We start from the raw sequence: 16,756 nt of genomic DNA, 5'->3' as shown, positions 1-16,756 counted from the left end.
GAAATCATTAGTGAATCGGTGTGGCCATAAGTAGTTTGTTTTGCACAATTTCCCAAAAGATTTTTAAAATATAGTCTTTGTGATTAAAGCGGATTCTGAGAACCGATTGAATACTTATGCTAAAGCCTTTCGATACTTCTACGTTGGTTGTAACTATTTCCCAGAAAATGTAACTAACGAATCGTTAATATTTGTACCCTCTTGATGTCTTTTTGACATGCCACGCAGATGATTTTAAAAATTAGTAAACTTAAACTAAAACCATCTTTCATTTCACTACAAATGCAATATTTACAATTGGTTTTATTAATTAATGAGTTAAGAGCGAAAAAAAAAAAAAAGAAATCATTAATAATAATCGATTTCTAAGAATCATCTCCTCGAATAGATACTCGCATTATTTATTTAGATCATAAATTCACTTAATATTCACATATAGTAAGATTTTGTCATGGAATCAAATTTTAGCTTTTTCATATCAGCCAATCAATTTTGCTATATAAATTATATAAATTCCTAGAATTATTTAAAACAAAATGTTTTCCATCTTCTTTCAGGATTCTCAAATAAAACGAAGCGAAAGAGGAGGAAAGAGAAGAGGGAAAAGTGAGTAAACTTTTGTCTGATTTTCAAACTTGTGAAAATCCTTTTTATAATTATTTAATGATTTCATAAGCCTGCGCTAAAAAATAATTATACCATTTTTGCCTCATTCTTACGTTTTTGGTTGCTCTCTTAATCCGAAGATTAAAATAAAAAATCCACTAACTTATCATACAGAAACTAAGGTGGCAGTGGTGGTAAAGGGCACCATCAGTAGTCCTCTTTGTTTCCCCGCCTTCTTCGCTTATAGCGATTTATTTTCTTTCATTCATGGTCCGCGGTTTTAAAATATTTCCTTATTGTTTTAGTGATATATGAAAAGATTGTAATAATAGATATAAATATATTAATGAAAGTAACAATAAAAATACAAAAAGTAATGAAAATAATATTAAAAATAGAAAAATAATAACAATAGCAATAACAAAAACAAAAACAGAACAATAAAAATTAAAAAAAATTATAACAGTAATAATAAAAATGATATCAAAAATAATAATAATAATAACACTAATAATATTAATAAAAATAATAATAAATAAGAGTAATAACAATGAAGATAAAAAAAGAAAAGAATAAAAAATTAATTTTTATAATTACTGTTAATGATAACAATAACAACAATAATTATCAAACTAGTAATAAAAAAAAAATAATAATAATATTAATAATAACAAAATAGTAATAATAATTTAAAAAAATTAATAATAATAGTAATAGTAAGAAAAATATTAATAATAGTAATAGTAATAAAAAAAAATGATAATAACAATAACATAAATAATAACAATAAAAGAAAAAAGAAAAAAGAACAATAATATTAATAACAACAACAATAAAAACAATAATACTTTTACAAATGATAACCATAATAAAAACAATAATAATGACACAAAAATTAAAAAAAACAAAAAAAACAGATAAATATAATAAAAATAAAAGTAATAACAATAAGAATGACAAAAACAATTGTAAAAATAATAACAAGAATAATATAAAAAAGATAACTATTTAAAAATCATATAACCAAAAGCAATTATATAAACTATAACAATAAAAATGATGATTAAAAAATAATAATAATTCTAGTAATAAATAATAATAATGTTAAAAGTAATAAAAAAAACAATAGTAATAAAAATAATAACAAAAAAGTTAATAAGAATAAAAATAAATAAAATAATAAAAAGAACAGTAATAACTAAAACAAAAAATGACAAAAATACTAACATTAATAGTAATAAATAATACTAACATTATTAAGAATAATTACAGAAAAATTAAAAATTAGTTTAAATAATGATGATAATAAAAAGATATATTGGGTCATTCCATGCCAAGTGGTGCAAATTTTAATGAGGTCCCTCATGGACCATCTCAGATTTTATTGAAATTTTTTGATTTTGTACATATATATGTTAAAAGCATGTTTTGAAAATTTTAGATCAATATGATTCTTGAGAAAACGCTATTTAAGTAGTGGGCTAATTTGCATAAAATTTCACTCTACAAGAAAAAAGGGTTTTTTCATCATTTTTAACAGCCAATAACTTTTGAACAAGTTAGTTTTATACTTCAATTATTATAAGATAGCAAGTGTGCTGTGGATACTTTGAAAAAAGAAAAAAATATTATTTCTGGCATCTTAACTTTTTCCATAATGGCGGGCTAAAGTTGATTTTTTTGTTTTAAGAATAAGTTTTTTTGTGATTTTAAAGACCTTAATCTTAAAAACTAGTTACAAAGTTAATACAAATCAAATTGCCTGCTGATCTACATGTGGTGCATAAACATTTTTAAAAAAATCAGTTGATTAAAGAGCTGCATTCAAAAGTTATAGGTCTCCAAAATGAGTCAGATCGAGATTTTCGTAAAATTGATCTGTGATGCAAAGCATCTGTTACCTAAGATGGCACTTTTTTTTTTATATAAAATTTTTTATACGCATCAATTAAAGACTGTTAATTAATAAAAACCAAAAAAATTAATGGGCGCTTATTTATAACCCCCAAAAGGTAGTCTCTAAAAGTCAGGTAAATTTTCCATAAAATTCTGAAATTGACATAATAAATAAATGCATTGAATTATATAATGTTATTTATTATGAAATATCAATTAAAAAATATCAATGCTTAAAGCCTTTTAATCCCTTTAGATAAAGAACTTTTAAATCCCAATAGATAAAGTCCCCTCCCCTCTGTCCCCTCCCCTCTTTATAATACAATAATTTTTTTAATGAAAAACAAACAAAGTGTTTTTAAGAAAATAAACAAAAATAATAAAATTTACAAAAAGTTAAATTTCTCAAATAATAAAATAATCTCATTGATTTCTTTTAAGTCAATACTATAAAATCTTCTGAATTCTAAATTCTGCAAGTAGAAAAATCCACATTAGTGCAAATAATATCAAATGAGACTCTTCTTATTTTTATTGAGGTAAGTGACATTGGGATAAAACTGTGGTGGTTTCGTGTCCCAGGTATTGTCGAACAAGAACGATATCTCTCTTCCAAATTGAAGTTTGTAGTATGTGTTTCTATTGAAACTTTGTCAACAAAAAAAAAAGATATTCCTTTGACGTGTTGAACACACCAGCTGTACATTTTGCTTGGTGTGTCAATAGGATCGTTTAGTGATTGTAGACTGGCTCGTGCAACAAGACGTTTCAATGTTCCACCAACACCATCACAAGGGCTTTTACCATGCGATGTTGCAAAAAAGTGCCACTCTGCAGTCATGTCAAAATCGTGTTTATGGTAGCATAAGTTGATAAGATTTTTGTAATTTTTATATTGTGATGCAGCTCCATCACTAAAATAGATAATGTGTTCAAATGTTTGTAATTGTTTAAGTTTATCAATAACATTACCGATAAAGCAATGAACAGCATCTGTTCCATGTTTCAGATGATCTGATATAACACAATAACTTTGACTATCAAGTTTTCCATCTTTTATAAAATACGCAACAAAGGGGTGCACAGTTGCTTGGCTGTTATTCCAGTGAAAACCTTGCACTGCATCCTGTATTAGAAAACTATAGTTTTCTGCAAAGTCAAGAAGAACCAAAGCTTGATTTTCTTTTAAATTAGTTTTCAAATGTTGGTAGTAAGTGGCTTGACTTTTTGATATAAAATGATGCACTCGTAAACTATCTAACTGTTCATAAACCTTTTCAATAAATTCATCTAAAGGTAGAGTTGCTGGTACTAAAGTACATTGGTAATTTGATTTTTGCCATTGATAAAAGTCAACTTCATTAATTTCTTTTTCTGTAAACAAAGTGTCAATGTAGTCTAACAAAACCTTTTTAGCAGGACATTTATCGCAGCTATGCAGCATACAATCTCTATTTTCAATGCTACAAACCATTAATTTTAATAAGATTTTGTAATCAGAAATTCCAGGAATTTTCTGTACAAGGAGCTTTACATTTTGATGGTACTGGCAAACACAAACTGCATGCAGACCAGAAGCACCACCCACAGGAATGCACCACTTGGGCCTTAGCTCACAAAATTTTGAAAATCCAACTTTAAGATAATTATATTTCTTTTTAAACTCAATATGTAGCTCTTTCATGTTGACTAGTAGAAGGCGCTTTTGGATATGTTGCTTTTTACTATCTACTTTAACTGAAACAAACTCTTTTTTTCCTGGACAAACCCTTGAATATTCATCGCATTCGTAGAAATGAACAACCTCTGTAATTACATCTTCGCTTAGTTTTCTACCCGATTTTGGAGAAGGTTTTGATAGTATTCCACTTTTTTTACTTAATTTTCTGGCTTGTACTACAGATCTTTTTGAAGTAAAAAAAAACTTCTGAGTTTTCTTTATTGACCAACTGTCTGGAGTGAGTGTAAGAAGTGTGATTTTTTCAGAATTTGACAATGTTTTTTCAAATTTTGACTTAATTTTAGTCATAATATTGTCTAAATCTGTGTTTGTTTTTTTCAAACATTTTTTTGAGGGTGATTCAATTTCACAAAGTGCAGCTATTTCTATACCTAGCACATTGGCAACAGTCTTTTGTGTATGAGCTCTTATGCTATCAATTTTACGCTTTCCATATGCAACTTTATCTTTTTTTGAAACAAGTTTTAGAGGTGAGCATCCAAAACTTGCAATACTTGAATTAAGATCTTCTTTTAATGTATGGTTGTCAACATAAATTTCTTTTTCTTGGAGTTCAATTTCTTTTGTATTATGTTTGCAATTCAGAACTTTTCTGCAACTAGTGCAAATTTTTTGACCAGGTATTAAACCAAAATCTTTGGCATATGAAAGACTGATAACTCTAAGAGAATCTAAAAAATAACGGAAATAATTATTAAATTTATTTTTTTTTTATTTATTTAGTGTTATTAAGGTATTTTTATTAAATTAAGATATTAAATATTGAAACTTACTTTTCACATTTTTTGCGTGCTTGTTCTACGGATTACAACAATACCTGCGATGTTCATTCTCATACCTCGACAAGTAAACTTTCTCGTGATAGCTACAAATAAAATCTATGGGATTTATTTTGCTTCTCAAAGAAATAAGCTCTTGGTTTAGTTTAGACAGTTCTTGGTAGCGTTTACTTTTATTAGATAGATAGCACTGTTCATTTAATGCTTTACCAATACAGCAAGTAGAAAGCTCAGGCATATTACTTATTATTAATTAGTTCTAAAATACAACAATTTATTTGGTTTTATTAGTACTTTTTAGATTGACATACTAGTAATATAGAATTAAATGAAACAATAACTAAACTTTTAAAAAGTAATAATTTTTTATGGAAAATTTACCTGACTTTTAGAGACTACCTTTTGGGGGTTATAAATAAGCGCCCATTAATTTTTTTGGTTTTTATTAATTAACAGTCTTTAGTTGATGCGTATAAAAAATTTTATATAAAAAAAAAAGTGCCATCTTAGGTAACAGATGCTTTGCATCACAGATCAATTTTACGAAAATCTCGATCTGACTCATTTTGGAGACCTATAACTTTTGAATGCAGCTCTTTAATCAACTGATTTTTTTAAAAATGTTTATGCACCACATGTAGATCAGCAGGCAATTTGATTTGTATTAACTTTGTAACTAGTTTTTAAGATTAAGGTCTTTAAAATCACAAAAAAACTTATTCTTAAAACAAAAAAATCAACTTTAGCCCGCCATTATGGAAAAAGTTAAGATGCCAGAAATAATATTTTTTTCTTTTTTCAAAGTATCCACAGCACACTTGCTATCTTATAATAATTGAAGTATAAAACTAACTTGTTCAAAAGTTATTGGCTGTTAAAAATGATGAAAAAACCCTTTTTTCTTGTAGAGTGAAATTTTATGCAAATTAGCCCACTACTTAAATAGCGTTTTCTCAAGAATCATATTGATCTAAAATTTTCAAAACATGCTTTTAACATATATATGTACAAAATCAAAAAATTTCAATAAAATCTGAGATGGTCCATAAGGGACCTTTGCACCACTTGGCATGGAATGACCCTATTAAGAAAAACAATGAAAATAACAATATAATAATAACAATAATAATAACAAAAGAAATGGTAATAATAATAATGTTGATAATAACAATAATAATAATGATAATAATAATAATAATAATAATAATAATAATAATAATAATAATAAAAATCAATAAAATAACAAAAATAATAAAACTAATAAAAAAAAAAAAAAAAGCAGCAAAAATAGCAATAACGAAATTAACAAATATAATAACAACAAAAAAAATAATAAAAAAACAAAAAAACAATTGAAATGTTTCATAATAATAATAACAATAATAATAACAACAACAATAATAATAATAATAACAATAATAATAACAACAACAGCAACAACCACAATAATAATGATAATAATAACAACAACAATAATAATAAAAATTATAATAGTAAAATTAATAACAATAATAGCAATAACAACAATAACAAAATAATGATAAAACAATAAAAATATTAAAAATAATGACAATTATAATAACAAAAGTAATAATTGTTACATCAAAACAATAATGGTAAACATAAACAAAGTTAATAAATATAGTAATATCAAGAATGATAATAATGATAAGAGTTAACAATAATAAGAATTAATAATAACAATAATAACAATAACAGTAACAATAGTAATAACAACGACAATGATAATAATAGTAAAACAAGAACAATTACAATAATAGTACATAGTTGTTAAATTTAGTCAGACAAAGCATGAAAAGTGCTGCTAATTAATGACAAAAAAAAAATGTATCTGTTTTAACATAATTTTGGTCTAAGACAAGTACAAAAATACTTTCATAACTTTTTGACAACTTTTGGAGCAATTTGTGATTGATATAATCATTATATATTGTAAATGATTATTCTCAAATTATCCACTACTGTTTATTCAATATTTCACAAACCACTATTAGTAAGGGCTTCACTTTTCGTTGATTTAAGACATGATAACATCATGAAAATAACCACAGCTAAACCCTGATTGTGATTTCAAAGAAAAAAACCTTAAAGATAATTTGAGCTTCCTAACAGAAATGATAAAATTTGTTTTCTCATAGACAACACTGTAAAAATACTGGATATAAAATATTTTTTTATGTTTAAATGTTTTTATTATGTAATTTTGAAAAATGTTTGTTTAATAGTAAACTATAAATACAAATGGTAAATCAACAAAATATATGAATGCATAATGATATTAGTTAAAGAATTGCCAATACATTAGTCTATTTAAATTTATTCACCAACAAAAATTTCATCAATTTTATTAACATCTCCCATAAGTTCCTCTAAAGGACAGTCATTACCGGTATTGTTTATTGAGTAATTTTCAGACTCATAAAAAGCTGAAAAGTTTTATGCATCCATACTTAGATGCATAAAACTTTTCAGAGCAACAGATCATCCAAAACCAATCTTTTCTGTTGCCTTTTTTGCATCCCAATTGAACTGACCAGCGAGTCTGATTCATGGAATGAAAGAAGTCATCATCTAAGTTAACTACTCTTGATTGATTTCTAGCATTATAGGTTCAATTTTTTTAATCATTTAAAATCTCTTTTTCCTGTACAATTTATCATGTTTCATGTTGCACTGCAGATTGCAAATTTCCAGTTCCAGACAAGCTGCATGGACTAATTTTGAGTAATGTAGGTGAGAACTATTTCATCTATCACACTTTGTTTAAAATTGACGCTAACAAGTATGATCTTACTTTCAAAAGTTCAACTTTCATTGATATTAATTCGCGCATTTCTTTCTCTACATCATATTTTTAAGCAAGAATTATCTCATTGCTCTCTTTGATAAACTAAAGGATGAATGCCCTAAAAGAATCAAATACTTTGTGGCATAAGATTATATATAAAAACATCTGATTTGGAAATAAAGTTGATGAAAATATGGCTGAATCATTCTGACATCCTTCTGGTAGCACTTGATAGTATTGAGATTACCCAATTGAACCGCCTAACTCATCAGAGAAAACAGATTTGCACAGTCCAGGTCATTTGAATCCAAACACTCATTTATCTCTTCATCAATCGTTTTAACAAATCGTTACACTGAATATTTAAAAAGCGCCAGTGTATTTACTCGAAATATCAATGCGGTTTCTTCAGTGAGGTCGCACAGTGTATCGCTTCATACAAGCTAGGTGGACAAAAGTCATATCAAGAAATCGACTAATTGATAATATTTTCACAATAACAGTCCTACATTATTAATAACTTGCGGTGTTAACTATGAAAAACATTACACAGCAATGTGTTATAAGCAATTAAAAAGGCGTTAAAATGTAATTTAATTTTTGAAAAAAATTAATTAAAAGTTTACAATGGTTGCATTAACATTTAACAAGAATTAAAGAAAGCAATCATGTTAATGCAGCGATGGATTTTACTTTTGAGGGTAAGTACTATTTAATTACATTAAATATTTTATCTAAAAGTTAAGCAACATGTCTTAAAATATGGTTTAAAAAACTGGGTTAAAATTGTAAAATTTTTTTTGGTTTTTAATTTTTAAATTTATACAACTTTTTGTATCCACATGTATCCAAGCTAATTTATTAACAGTGCATAGCTAAAGTCCTAAGGTGTACAACAAAGAAAACATTTTCACCACATAAATCCACAATTTTTTGTTATTAAATTTCATTTAGATCGTGTGCCCTCTTTTTCAAAAATGGAGTTATTTGAAGAATGGCGAAGACATAATCAAGAAGAATAAGAATTCTCGTTTAATGAATTTTATTTTGCAAAGATTTTGTTTTACTGATGTAACTGATGTGACTAGAGATTCTGAGAGGTCTTTGCAGTTAAAAATTTCATGTATGGCTTCAAAATTCGCAAAAAAAATGGTCTGCAGCACATATGATGATAGACCGTTTTTTAAACAAAAATAAAATTTGGTTAGAGGGGGCATATGTAGAAATTAAAGTAAGTATATACCAGAAATGTACTTTTTCATCATCTGGAGAAATTCAAGGACGACCAAAAAAGAACTTTGAAGACTGTCCTTTAAAACCAAAAAGCGAAGGGTTGAAAACTTAGTAAAATCGCAAAGTGCAACTGAGTTGACCACAGCTGCTGAAGTAGCATGTCGTGCGTTGGGGCACAGAAACCAAGCTACTTTAATCAGAAAAAGTCTGGAATCATCAGAAAAAATTAAATCAAAAGACTTTATTTGTGGGGCAGGCAGTCAAATCGTGACGAGGCATTAGCTTATTACATTGACTCTAAATGTACAAGTCATTCTTATAAACAGACGAGAAAGTGGTCTTTAAAGGCAGGGCATATATTATTTCCATCTTATTATAGTCTATGCAAGTCGAAAAAGTTATGTTATCCATTAGATGAACATATTTCTGTTACAGAAACACGTGCCGAAATTAGCCTACAAGCTATACTTGATAAAACTACTGAACGCCTAATTGAAGCCCAATGCGAAGTTCTTAAAAGTATTGCTTTTACTACGCCATTCACACTAATTAGTAAATGGGGATGTGATGGGAGCTCCTGTCACAGCACATACAAACAGAGATTTAAAAACTCTGATGCTACTGATGAGTTTCTGTTTGTAATTTCATTTGTTCCGTTGAGACTGAGTAACGGTCAAAATATTATTTGGCAAAATCCACGACCTTCATCCACGCTTTATTGCCAACCAATTAAATTTATTTTTTCAAAAGAAACATATCTTTTAACTACAACAGAAACTAACCAAGTTTTAAAAGAAGTTTCTCAACTTGTTCCAACATCTATAAGACTCAACGAATCTCAAATTACTGTTAAACACAACCTAATACTATCAATGATAGATGGAAAAGTTTGCAATGCCTTGACTGACACAAGTTCCCAACAAAAATGTTACATATGTGGTGCGACTCTTAAAATGATGAACGGTGAACTAAAAGACTTAGTTGTTAAAAAAGAACATTATAGTTTTGGTCTGTCTACTTTGCATGCGTGGATTCGATTTTGAGTGCATGCTACACATTAACTATCGTTTAGATATAAAAAAGTGGCAAGTTAGAAGCGATGAAGATAAATTTAGTGTCCAAAAACTTTCAGAAGATATCAAACAAAAATTTAAAAAGCATATGGCTCTTATTGTAGATCAACCAAAACCTGGCTTTGGGAATACAAATGATGGGAACACAGCTCGCAGGTTTTTTATGAAGCCAGAGTTGAGTGGCAAGATTACGGGTTTAGACATCAATCTCATTAAAAATTTCAGTATTTTATTAAGAACACTTTCCTCTGACTATGATATTAACTATTATGAATTTGAAAAGCTTTGTTCTGAAACCAGAACTCTTTATATTAATCTGTATCCGTGGTACTATATGCCTGTTACTGTGCACAAAATACTTGTACATAGCACGGAAGTTATAAAAACATGCCTTCTTCCAATAGGACAACTGTCGGAAGAGTCTCAAGAAGCCCGCAATAAAGATTTTCGTCAATTGCGCGAACACCATACAAGAAAAAATTCACGTATTTGCATAAATATGGATTTTCTCAATATGCTTTTGGTAACATCAGATCCTGTCATTAACTCACACAGAGAATTGTCAAGTAAGAAAACTGGTAAACTACCATTGGAAGTTTTGAATTTAACTATCCCACCTATAATACCACCACAGCTTGATGAAAATAGAATTATGTGTGACGATGAAGATTATTTAGAGTCCGATTCATCGGGTACTGAAAGTAACAATGATTCATCCGATAATAATTAATTATTAATAAAATATTTTTTTATTTTACGTAGTGTAGTGAGTATATTTTTATATTTTGTATATTTGTAGTGAGTTTATTTTTATTTTAGGCAAAATTTTATTACATTACTTATGTGTTATAAAAGTAATAAAATATCGTCTTTTTTACAATAAAGTTAAAAAAAAAAAACTTTTTATAGTAAAATTGACGCGCGGGGTAATTTGGCCCCTGCCTCCCCCAGGCTATCCAACTGCATAACTAATCAATAAAACACCAAAATATTGTTAACTACATTCTTAGGAATGAAATTACAAAGCAAAATGTTTTTGTCCACCTAGCTTGTATGAAGCGATACACTGTGGGTCGTCAAGAGAGCTTTCGTCGAACATTTTCGTAGCACTTTCTTGATTCTTTAAAATGTACCCGATAGCTTTAACTAGAGCCCCGTCTTTAACATGTTACCGGATAGCTTTAACTAGAGCCCCGTCTTTAACATGCAGAACACCTAGCTATTAGCAAAGCTTTCTCGATAGTATCTACTTAGAACCACATACTTCGTTATCGATGATCACCAATTTAAACTGAAACAGCTGTAACAACTCCTATGATTGAAAGGTTTCCCTTTTCCGGTTTCGTCCCTAAAAGGTTTTAAAGGTTGCCCACGTTTCGCTTATGATGACAAAAATGAAGCTTGTTTGATAAATTCTTTAATTCCTAAGCCTCCATCAAACAAATCGCAAACCATGAAGTGAAACTGTCTGGTTTGCAACTAAAATCCAATCATTTTCATTTGTATTTGCACTAAATTTTAAATATTTGCTTTACAAGCATTTTTGTTTTTCCCATTTTCACAAACGTACTTGAAACTATTTTTGGAAACATTCGCTATGTAAAAGTTTGCTTAAAAAAAAACAAGTTGCGTCAAAAATATTGAATTATTGTAAAAGCTGCAGAGATTTTGAAAGCAAATGCAACTTATAGTGCTAAACAAATAGTATGCAAGTCTCATACCTAAACAAATATTAATACTAGAAGTTCCTCTATCTTTCATTTTACTGATGAATTCATTCTGGATATGTAATTTTGAATAATATGGGATAAGTTTGTGAATATGAAAATGAAGTACCATGGCTTTTGTTAGAAGCGAATGCAACTAAAATATTTAGAAATTTTTTAAAATGATGCTAATGCTTTTTGTTTTAGTTAAAACCAAGAAGTAATTAAATGGAGTGTGGTACCAAAACAGTTCGTAAAGATTTCGGAATGAGGAGAGAGTTTATTAAGTCACTAAGCAAGATTTACAAAAACGATTTTTTAAGCGACATAACGCTGCGTATTATCGAGGGCACAGCAGACGAAACGGATAAACTTAATGAAAGTGAATCTAACGGTAACCATTTCTAGTTTTTCTACTTTTTCTCTCATTAAAGTAAAACATACAAATATCAATTTAACATTATTAAACTAATAGATTAAAAACCTAGTTGAGCAGTTAAAAAGAGATGGCCATTAAAGGTTGTTTGAAACTTAGTTCCCACTTTAAAAAATCAAGGTCTAAACAAAGACCCTTAAGGCTAAAATTACTTAAGTCTCCATTTTGTCAATATCAAACCAAACGGCCTTTGCAACTTTTCTTTACGTTAAGCTGTATGTGCTGTAAGAATATCGGAGCTTAATTATGTACCTAAGTCCCTTTTCTAATCAAACAATTAAATAGAAATAACAGTTTGCGAGCAAAAGGTAATTTTGCCCTGTGCTTCGGTGCTATAAGTTCCTAACTTAAATCCTTTAAGTTCCTAACTTAATCCAATGCCTTTATTCAATATGGTCACCTAGTTTTATTTTCTTAACCTAAAACAATGACAGCCGGAGATGACGTGCAATTAACCAAAATCAACACAAAAATGTCGGCTAACACCTTCATAATGGAAAAGAAATGAAATCAAAATCACTTAAGTTTAAGTTAGTAGTTTCATTTGTATTTAAATTAAGAAATCTCGGTCAGGGGTCAGATCAAAAAGATATTTAGATTTCTAAATTATTAGTGTCTAGGCTCTCAGATCAAAGACAGTTAAGGAGTAACTGTTAGGCCGCTATTTCGGTCAATGTTTTGACCTTGCTACTTAATTAGCATTAGGCTCACTGGCACTTATAATATTGTTTGAATATTATGTTAGATCGAGTTTTATATAGTAGATCTAATTATAATCATATTTACTTTAATTAAAACCATATCACAATTATTAGGATTATTAACATCAGGACTTTGTATTAGATTACTGCACATTTGTCTTTATTTTATTAGGAATTATTTATTATTTTGAAATCATATTTTTCTATTCCCTAATTTAAAATTACAAAGCATCAAAAAATAACAGCATCAAAAATATAACATTTCTAATAAGAAGAAGCATATCTTACAATTTTCATTTTCATATTTCTTGAATATATTTTATATTTTCATTTTCATTTTCATATTCACAATCTTACAGTAAGAAGCTCAAGCCATCAAACAGCAGTAGTAAAAAGTCCAAAAAGCATCGCTCGTTTACATAGAATAACTCTAATAATCTGCAGAATAATCTGAATAATTTGCATAATAATCTGCAGGAGACATGAAAAGTACTGGTTTTACCATTTTATTTTTAAATTTGAGTTCAATTTCAAATTGGACTTCTCTCTTACATATGAAAGATTTTCAGCTGACGCAAAGGCTTCTGAAATAGCAAAAAATAATTTAATCTAAAATTTAAAACACAGCATGAACTTTCCTGCTGGAGCTAAGGACATAGGGGAACATAAAAATTGTGTGAATATTTCAGCTGAAGCCACGTTTTATGATAATACAAGAGAGAAAGGCGCAGCTTCTGAGAACAGCAGTGATATATATATATATATATATATATATATATATATATATATATATATATATATATATATATATATATATATATATATATATATATATATATATATATATATATATATATATATATATATATATATAATTATGTATCCTACATAATTTTTATTTAGGTAACAAGTATTATAGCTGCAATAAGCAAGTTTCATTTCCAGTTCACAAGTTGGTATTGTGCTTAAACAGTAAATTCTTTGCAAAACAACTAGAGGAGAAAAATGAAAAAGAAATTATTTTAAATGCTAATCCCGGTGAAAGCGAATATGTGGAGTTGCTCATTCATTCTTTTTACGACTTTGATTTGCTAAACAACATTGGTCTATCTAAACTACTTAAAGTTTTAGAAATTGGTGATCGATATATGTGTGATACGCTTCTTAAACAAGGATCTGCAATGGTTGAATATGTAAGCGTTGCAACAATCGATGAATGCAATTCAATGTTAGATCGCTTATCTTTCTTTAAAAGTTCTCTCGGACATGTTCTATCAAAAGATTTTTTTGATAGTTGTTGCAGCCAATACCATACCAAGTTATTTACCCCACTAGAATGCATTGCATTTGATGAATTACCAAACAAGCTTCACTTCTCAAGCTTGTTAATGCTACTGAAGTCTAACGATGGGTTTGCTTATCATGAAAATAGTGTGATGACGTTTGTATTGAACTGGTTAGAAGCCGATGAAAGTAGACAAACAGAACAAAACATCAAAGCACTACTTGCTCAATGTCGGTATGAACACATGGATGTACCGTTTCTAACAACAGGCCTGTCTCATACTAATCCTATTTTATGCAAGTGGTCCGGTTTTTTAAACTGGTATATTAAGGCAATTGCATATCCTTCTTCTACAAAGCGTAATAATCAATTGTGTAAGAGATTGAACAGATCAATAACAAATGTAGCAAAAGTACAGCCTAATTTTTTTAGCAATATCCCTGTTAACCCTTTGGGATGTAAGGAAAAATCAGTGAAAGGATTTCCAAATACTGAAACTAAAATTACGTTTGATTTTGGTACGGCAGCCAACGCGCTTCAACATTGGAGTTTTAAAAGTAATGAGAAATCAGTGTGTCAAGAGTACAATTTAACGATGGAGTTTAACAAAGATAAGAAGAAATGGACATCTGATAAGTGGATAATGTACAACGGTTACATCTTACAACCTGCAATAACCTTATACGGGAATGAAAACAAAGTCATGCTGGAAATGTATCTTGATAAAGAAGATCAGGAGAGGGAACTAAAAGACTTTGACCTTGAAATTTCAATACGGATTGGACTTTCGCCCAAAAACCAGAAAAATGTTAACTCTACTAGGCAGTATAAAATGGAATTTTCGGAACGTAACAGAGCTGAAACTTCAATTGATTATATATCACATGAACTTTGTGAAGAGTCTTGTTATGTATGCCATCTTTTTCTTTAATTAACTGCTGTTAAAAACACTGAAAATGACTTACTTATTATTACGTTTATTTTAAATATCATTTTAAAATGATTTGTTTTGTCAATATTTATTCTACATGTTACATAAAATTGATTTCATCATGCAACGACATTGTTTAAGTTCCTAATAGAACTTTTTCACTTTGTGAGTGCCTTAAATAATTTATAAATATAAATGTAATTTAATCACATTAAATTTAATTGTAGATTAAAGTAAATGTAATTGAATCTAATCGCAATTAATTTAAAAACTAAATTAACTTGAAGTTTCTTTTCTCTTCATATTTAAGCACAATTTGCGTAAAATATTTCAAAAGACTTCAGAATTATTGTAATCAATCAAGAAATTACAGTAATCAATCAAGAAATTATAATCAATCAAGAAATGTAGGAGAAGTGATATCAAATAGATATCAATGTGATAATTCCTATTTGAACTTTAACTTTTTGTCAGTGGTGTAAAAAGTTTTATAAGCTAATACAAATTAATAATAATTTTATAATATAAATTTTAAGAAAATTTAATGCATGAACTCTTTTCCGAACTGAAGCTATATTTGTGTGTTAATAATGTCTTATTTATGAAGTAATATGTAGTAATTATGTCAATTAAATATAACATTTAATAAATTTTCTGATATAAAAGCTTAAAATTATGTTCGGCTAGCATTAAGCTTTATGTAAAACATGAGATAAAGTTGAAATATATATATTTAAGCACAATGCATGTGATACACTTAAGACAACTTTTACGATTATAGCAATCAATCTAGAAACTTAAGACAAGTGTAAATAATACTCGCTCAATGCGGTTGTAATGTTTGTTCCTTAGTGTAGACACTCACGCAAAAGTTTAAACCTAAACATCACTGTTGCAAGGAGAACTTGAGTGTGAGCAAGTTCAAAGTTCTCTTGTATGAGTATGCGCTCAATGGAGCGGTTGTATAGGCTTGCCAAAAATCACCATGCACCAAGTTTAGACAGTCAACTCTTTCAAAAAAAGAAACTATATAGTTCTTACACATACATCTGTGTTTTTCTGAATAAAGGGATATAAAACAAGTAAGTATGAACCAATTTATTATTTTTTGTACAGGAAGCTTTTGCACGAAATGGTTAACAAAAAGTCATCTTTCTGTTACTTTCATAACCTGTAAGGATATATATTTCAGCAGGATACCCAACAGTTATAACCAACGGGTGCTTACCAGTTGATAAAGAAAGTGTTTTTTAAATGTAATTAACGTTCATTTTACTTTTTAACATATGTGAAGCATATTGCCTTAAAGGTGCCTGATTCCCAACAGGAGCTGCAAAGAGCATTTTCTTCAAGAAAAGCAGCCTTTTTATATTGTTAAAAATGAGTTATCTTAAGCTTAAAAAAAAACTAATAATTTAAGATTAGCCCCGTTCATGATTATATCCTGTTAAACTCTATATTATTACAACCAACTGCAAGAACTTGAACAGTATTTCAAGCTGGTTTTTCTGGAGAATATCAGCAACAATAAATACGTTAAGTCTGCAATTTAATAATACC

At 28.3% G+C, this 16,756-nt stretch overlaps 1 protein-coding gene and 1 pseudogene across 1 annotated transcript; one reads left to right on the top strand and one right to left on the bottom strand.

Annotated features, from left to right (window-relative positions):
• Window positions 1-510: 510 nt before the first annotated feature.
• LOC149877160 (uncharacterized) lies at window positions 511-15,459 on the top strand. The gene is made up of 4 exons (XM_090074268.1): window positions 511-606; window positions 12,051-12,237; window positions 13,884-15,175; window positions 15,424-15,459. The coding sequence occupies exons 2-4, from the start codon at window positions 12,072-12,074 to the stop codon at window positions 15,457-15,459; spliced, it is 1,494 nt and encodes a 497-aa protein (XP_089930394.1). The 5' UTR covers window positions 511-606; window positions 12,051-12,071.
• Window positions 3,142-5,448, bottom strand: LOC149877161 (uncharacterized; annotated as a pseudogene).
• Window positions 15,460-16,756: the final 1,297 nt, after the last annotated feature.

The sequence above is a fragment of the Hydra viridissima genome, unplaced genomic scaffold, assembly GCF_058129835.1.
Source record: "Hydra viridissima isolate aposymbiotic clone 2 unplaced genomic scaffold, HvirCarnegie_v1 scaffold_16, whole genome shotgun sequence".
NCBI classification, from domain to species: Eukaryota; Metazoa; Cnidaria; class Hydrozoa; order Anthoathecata; family Hydridae; genus Hydra; species Hydra viridissima.
Note: the sequence above shows the minus strand (reverse complement) of the source record. Positions and strands in the feature narration are given on the sequence as shown.

Coding starts and splice junctions, on each gene's coding strand:
- LOC149877160 (XM_090074268.1), top strand. CDS start 12,072: ATGGAGTGTGGTACCAAAACAGTTCGTAAAGATTTCGGAATGAGGAGA. Junction 12,238..13,883: donor TAATGAAAGTGAATCTAACG/GTAACCATTTCT, acceptor ATTTTTATTTAG/GTAACAAGTATTATAGCTGC. Junction 15,176..15,423: donor TTTGTGAAGAGTCTTGTTAT/GTATGCCATCTT, acceptor ATTTAATTGTAG/ATTAAAGTAAATGTAATTGA.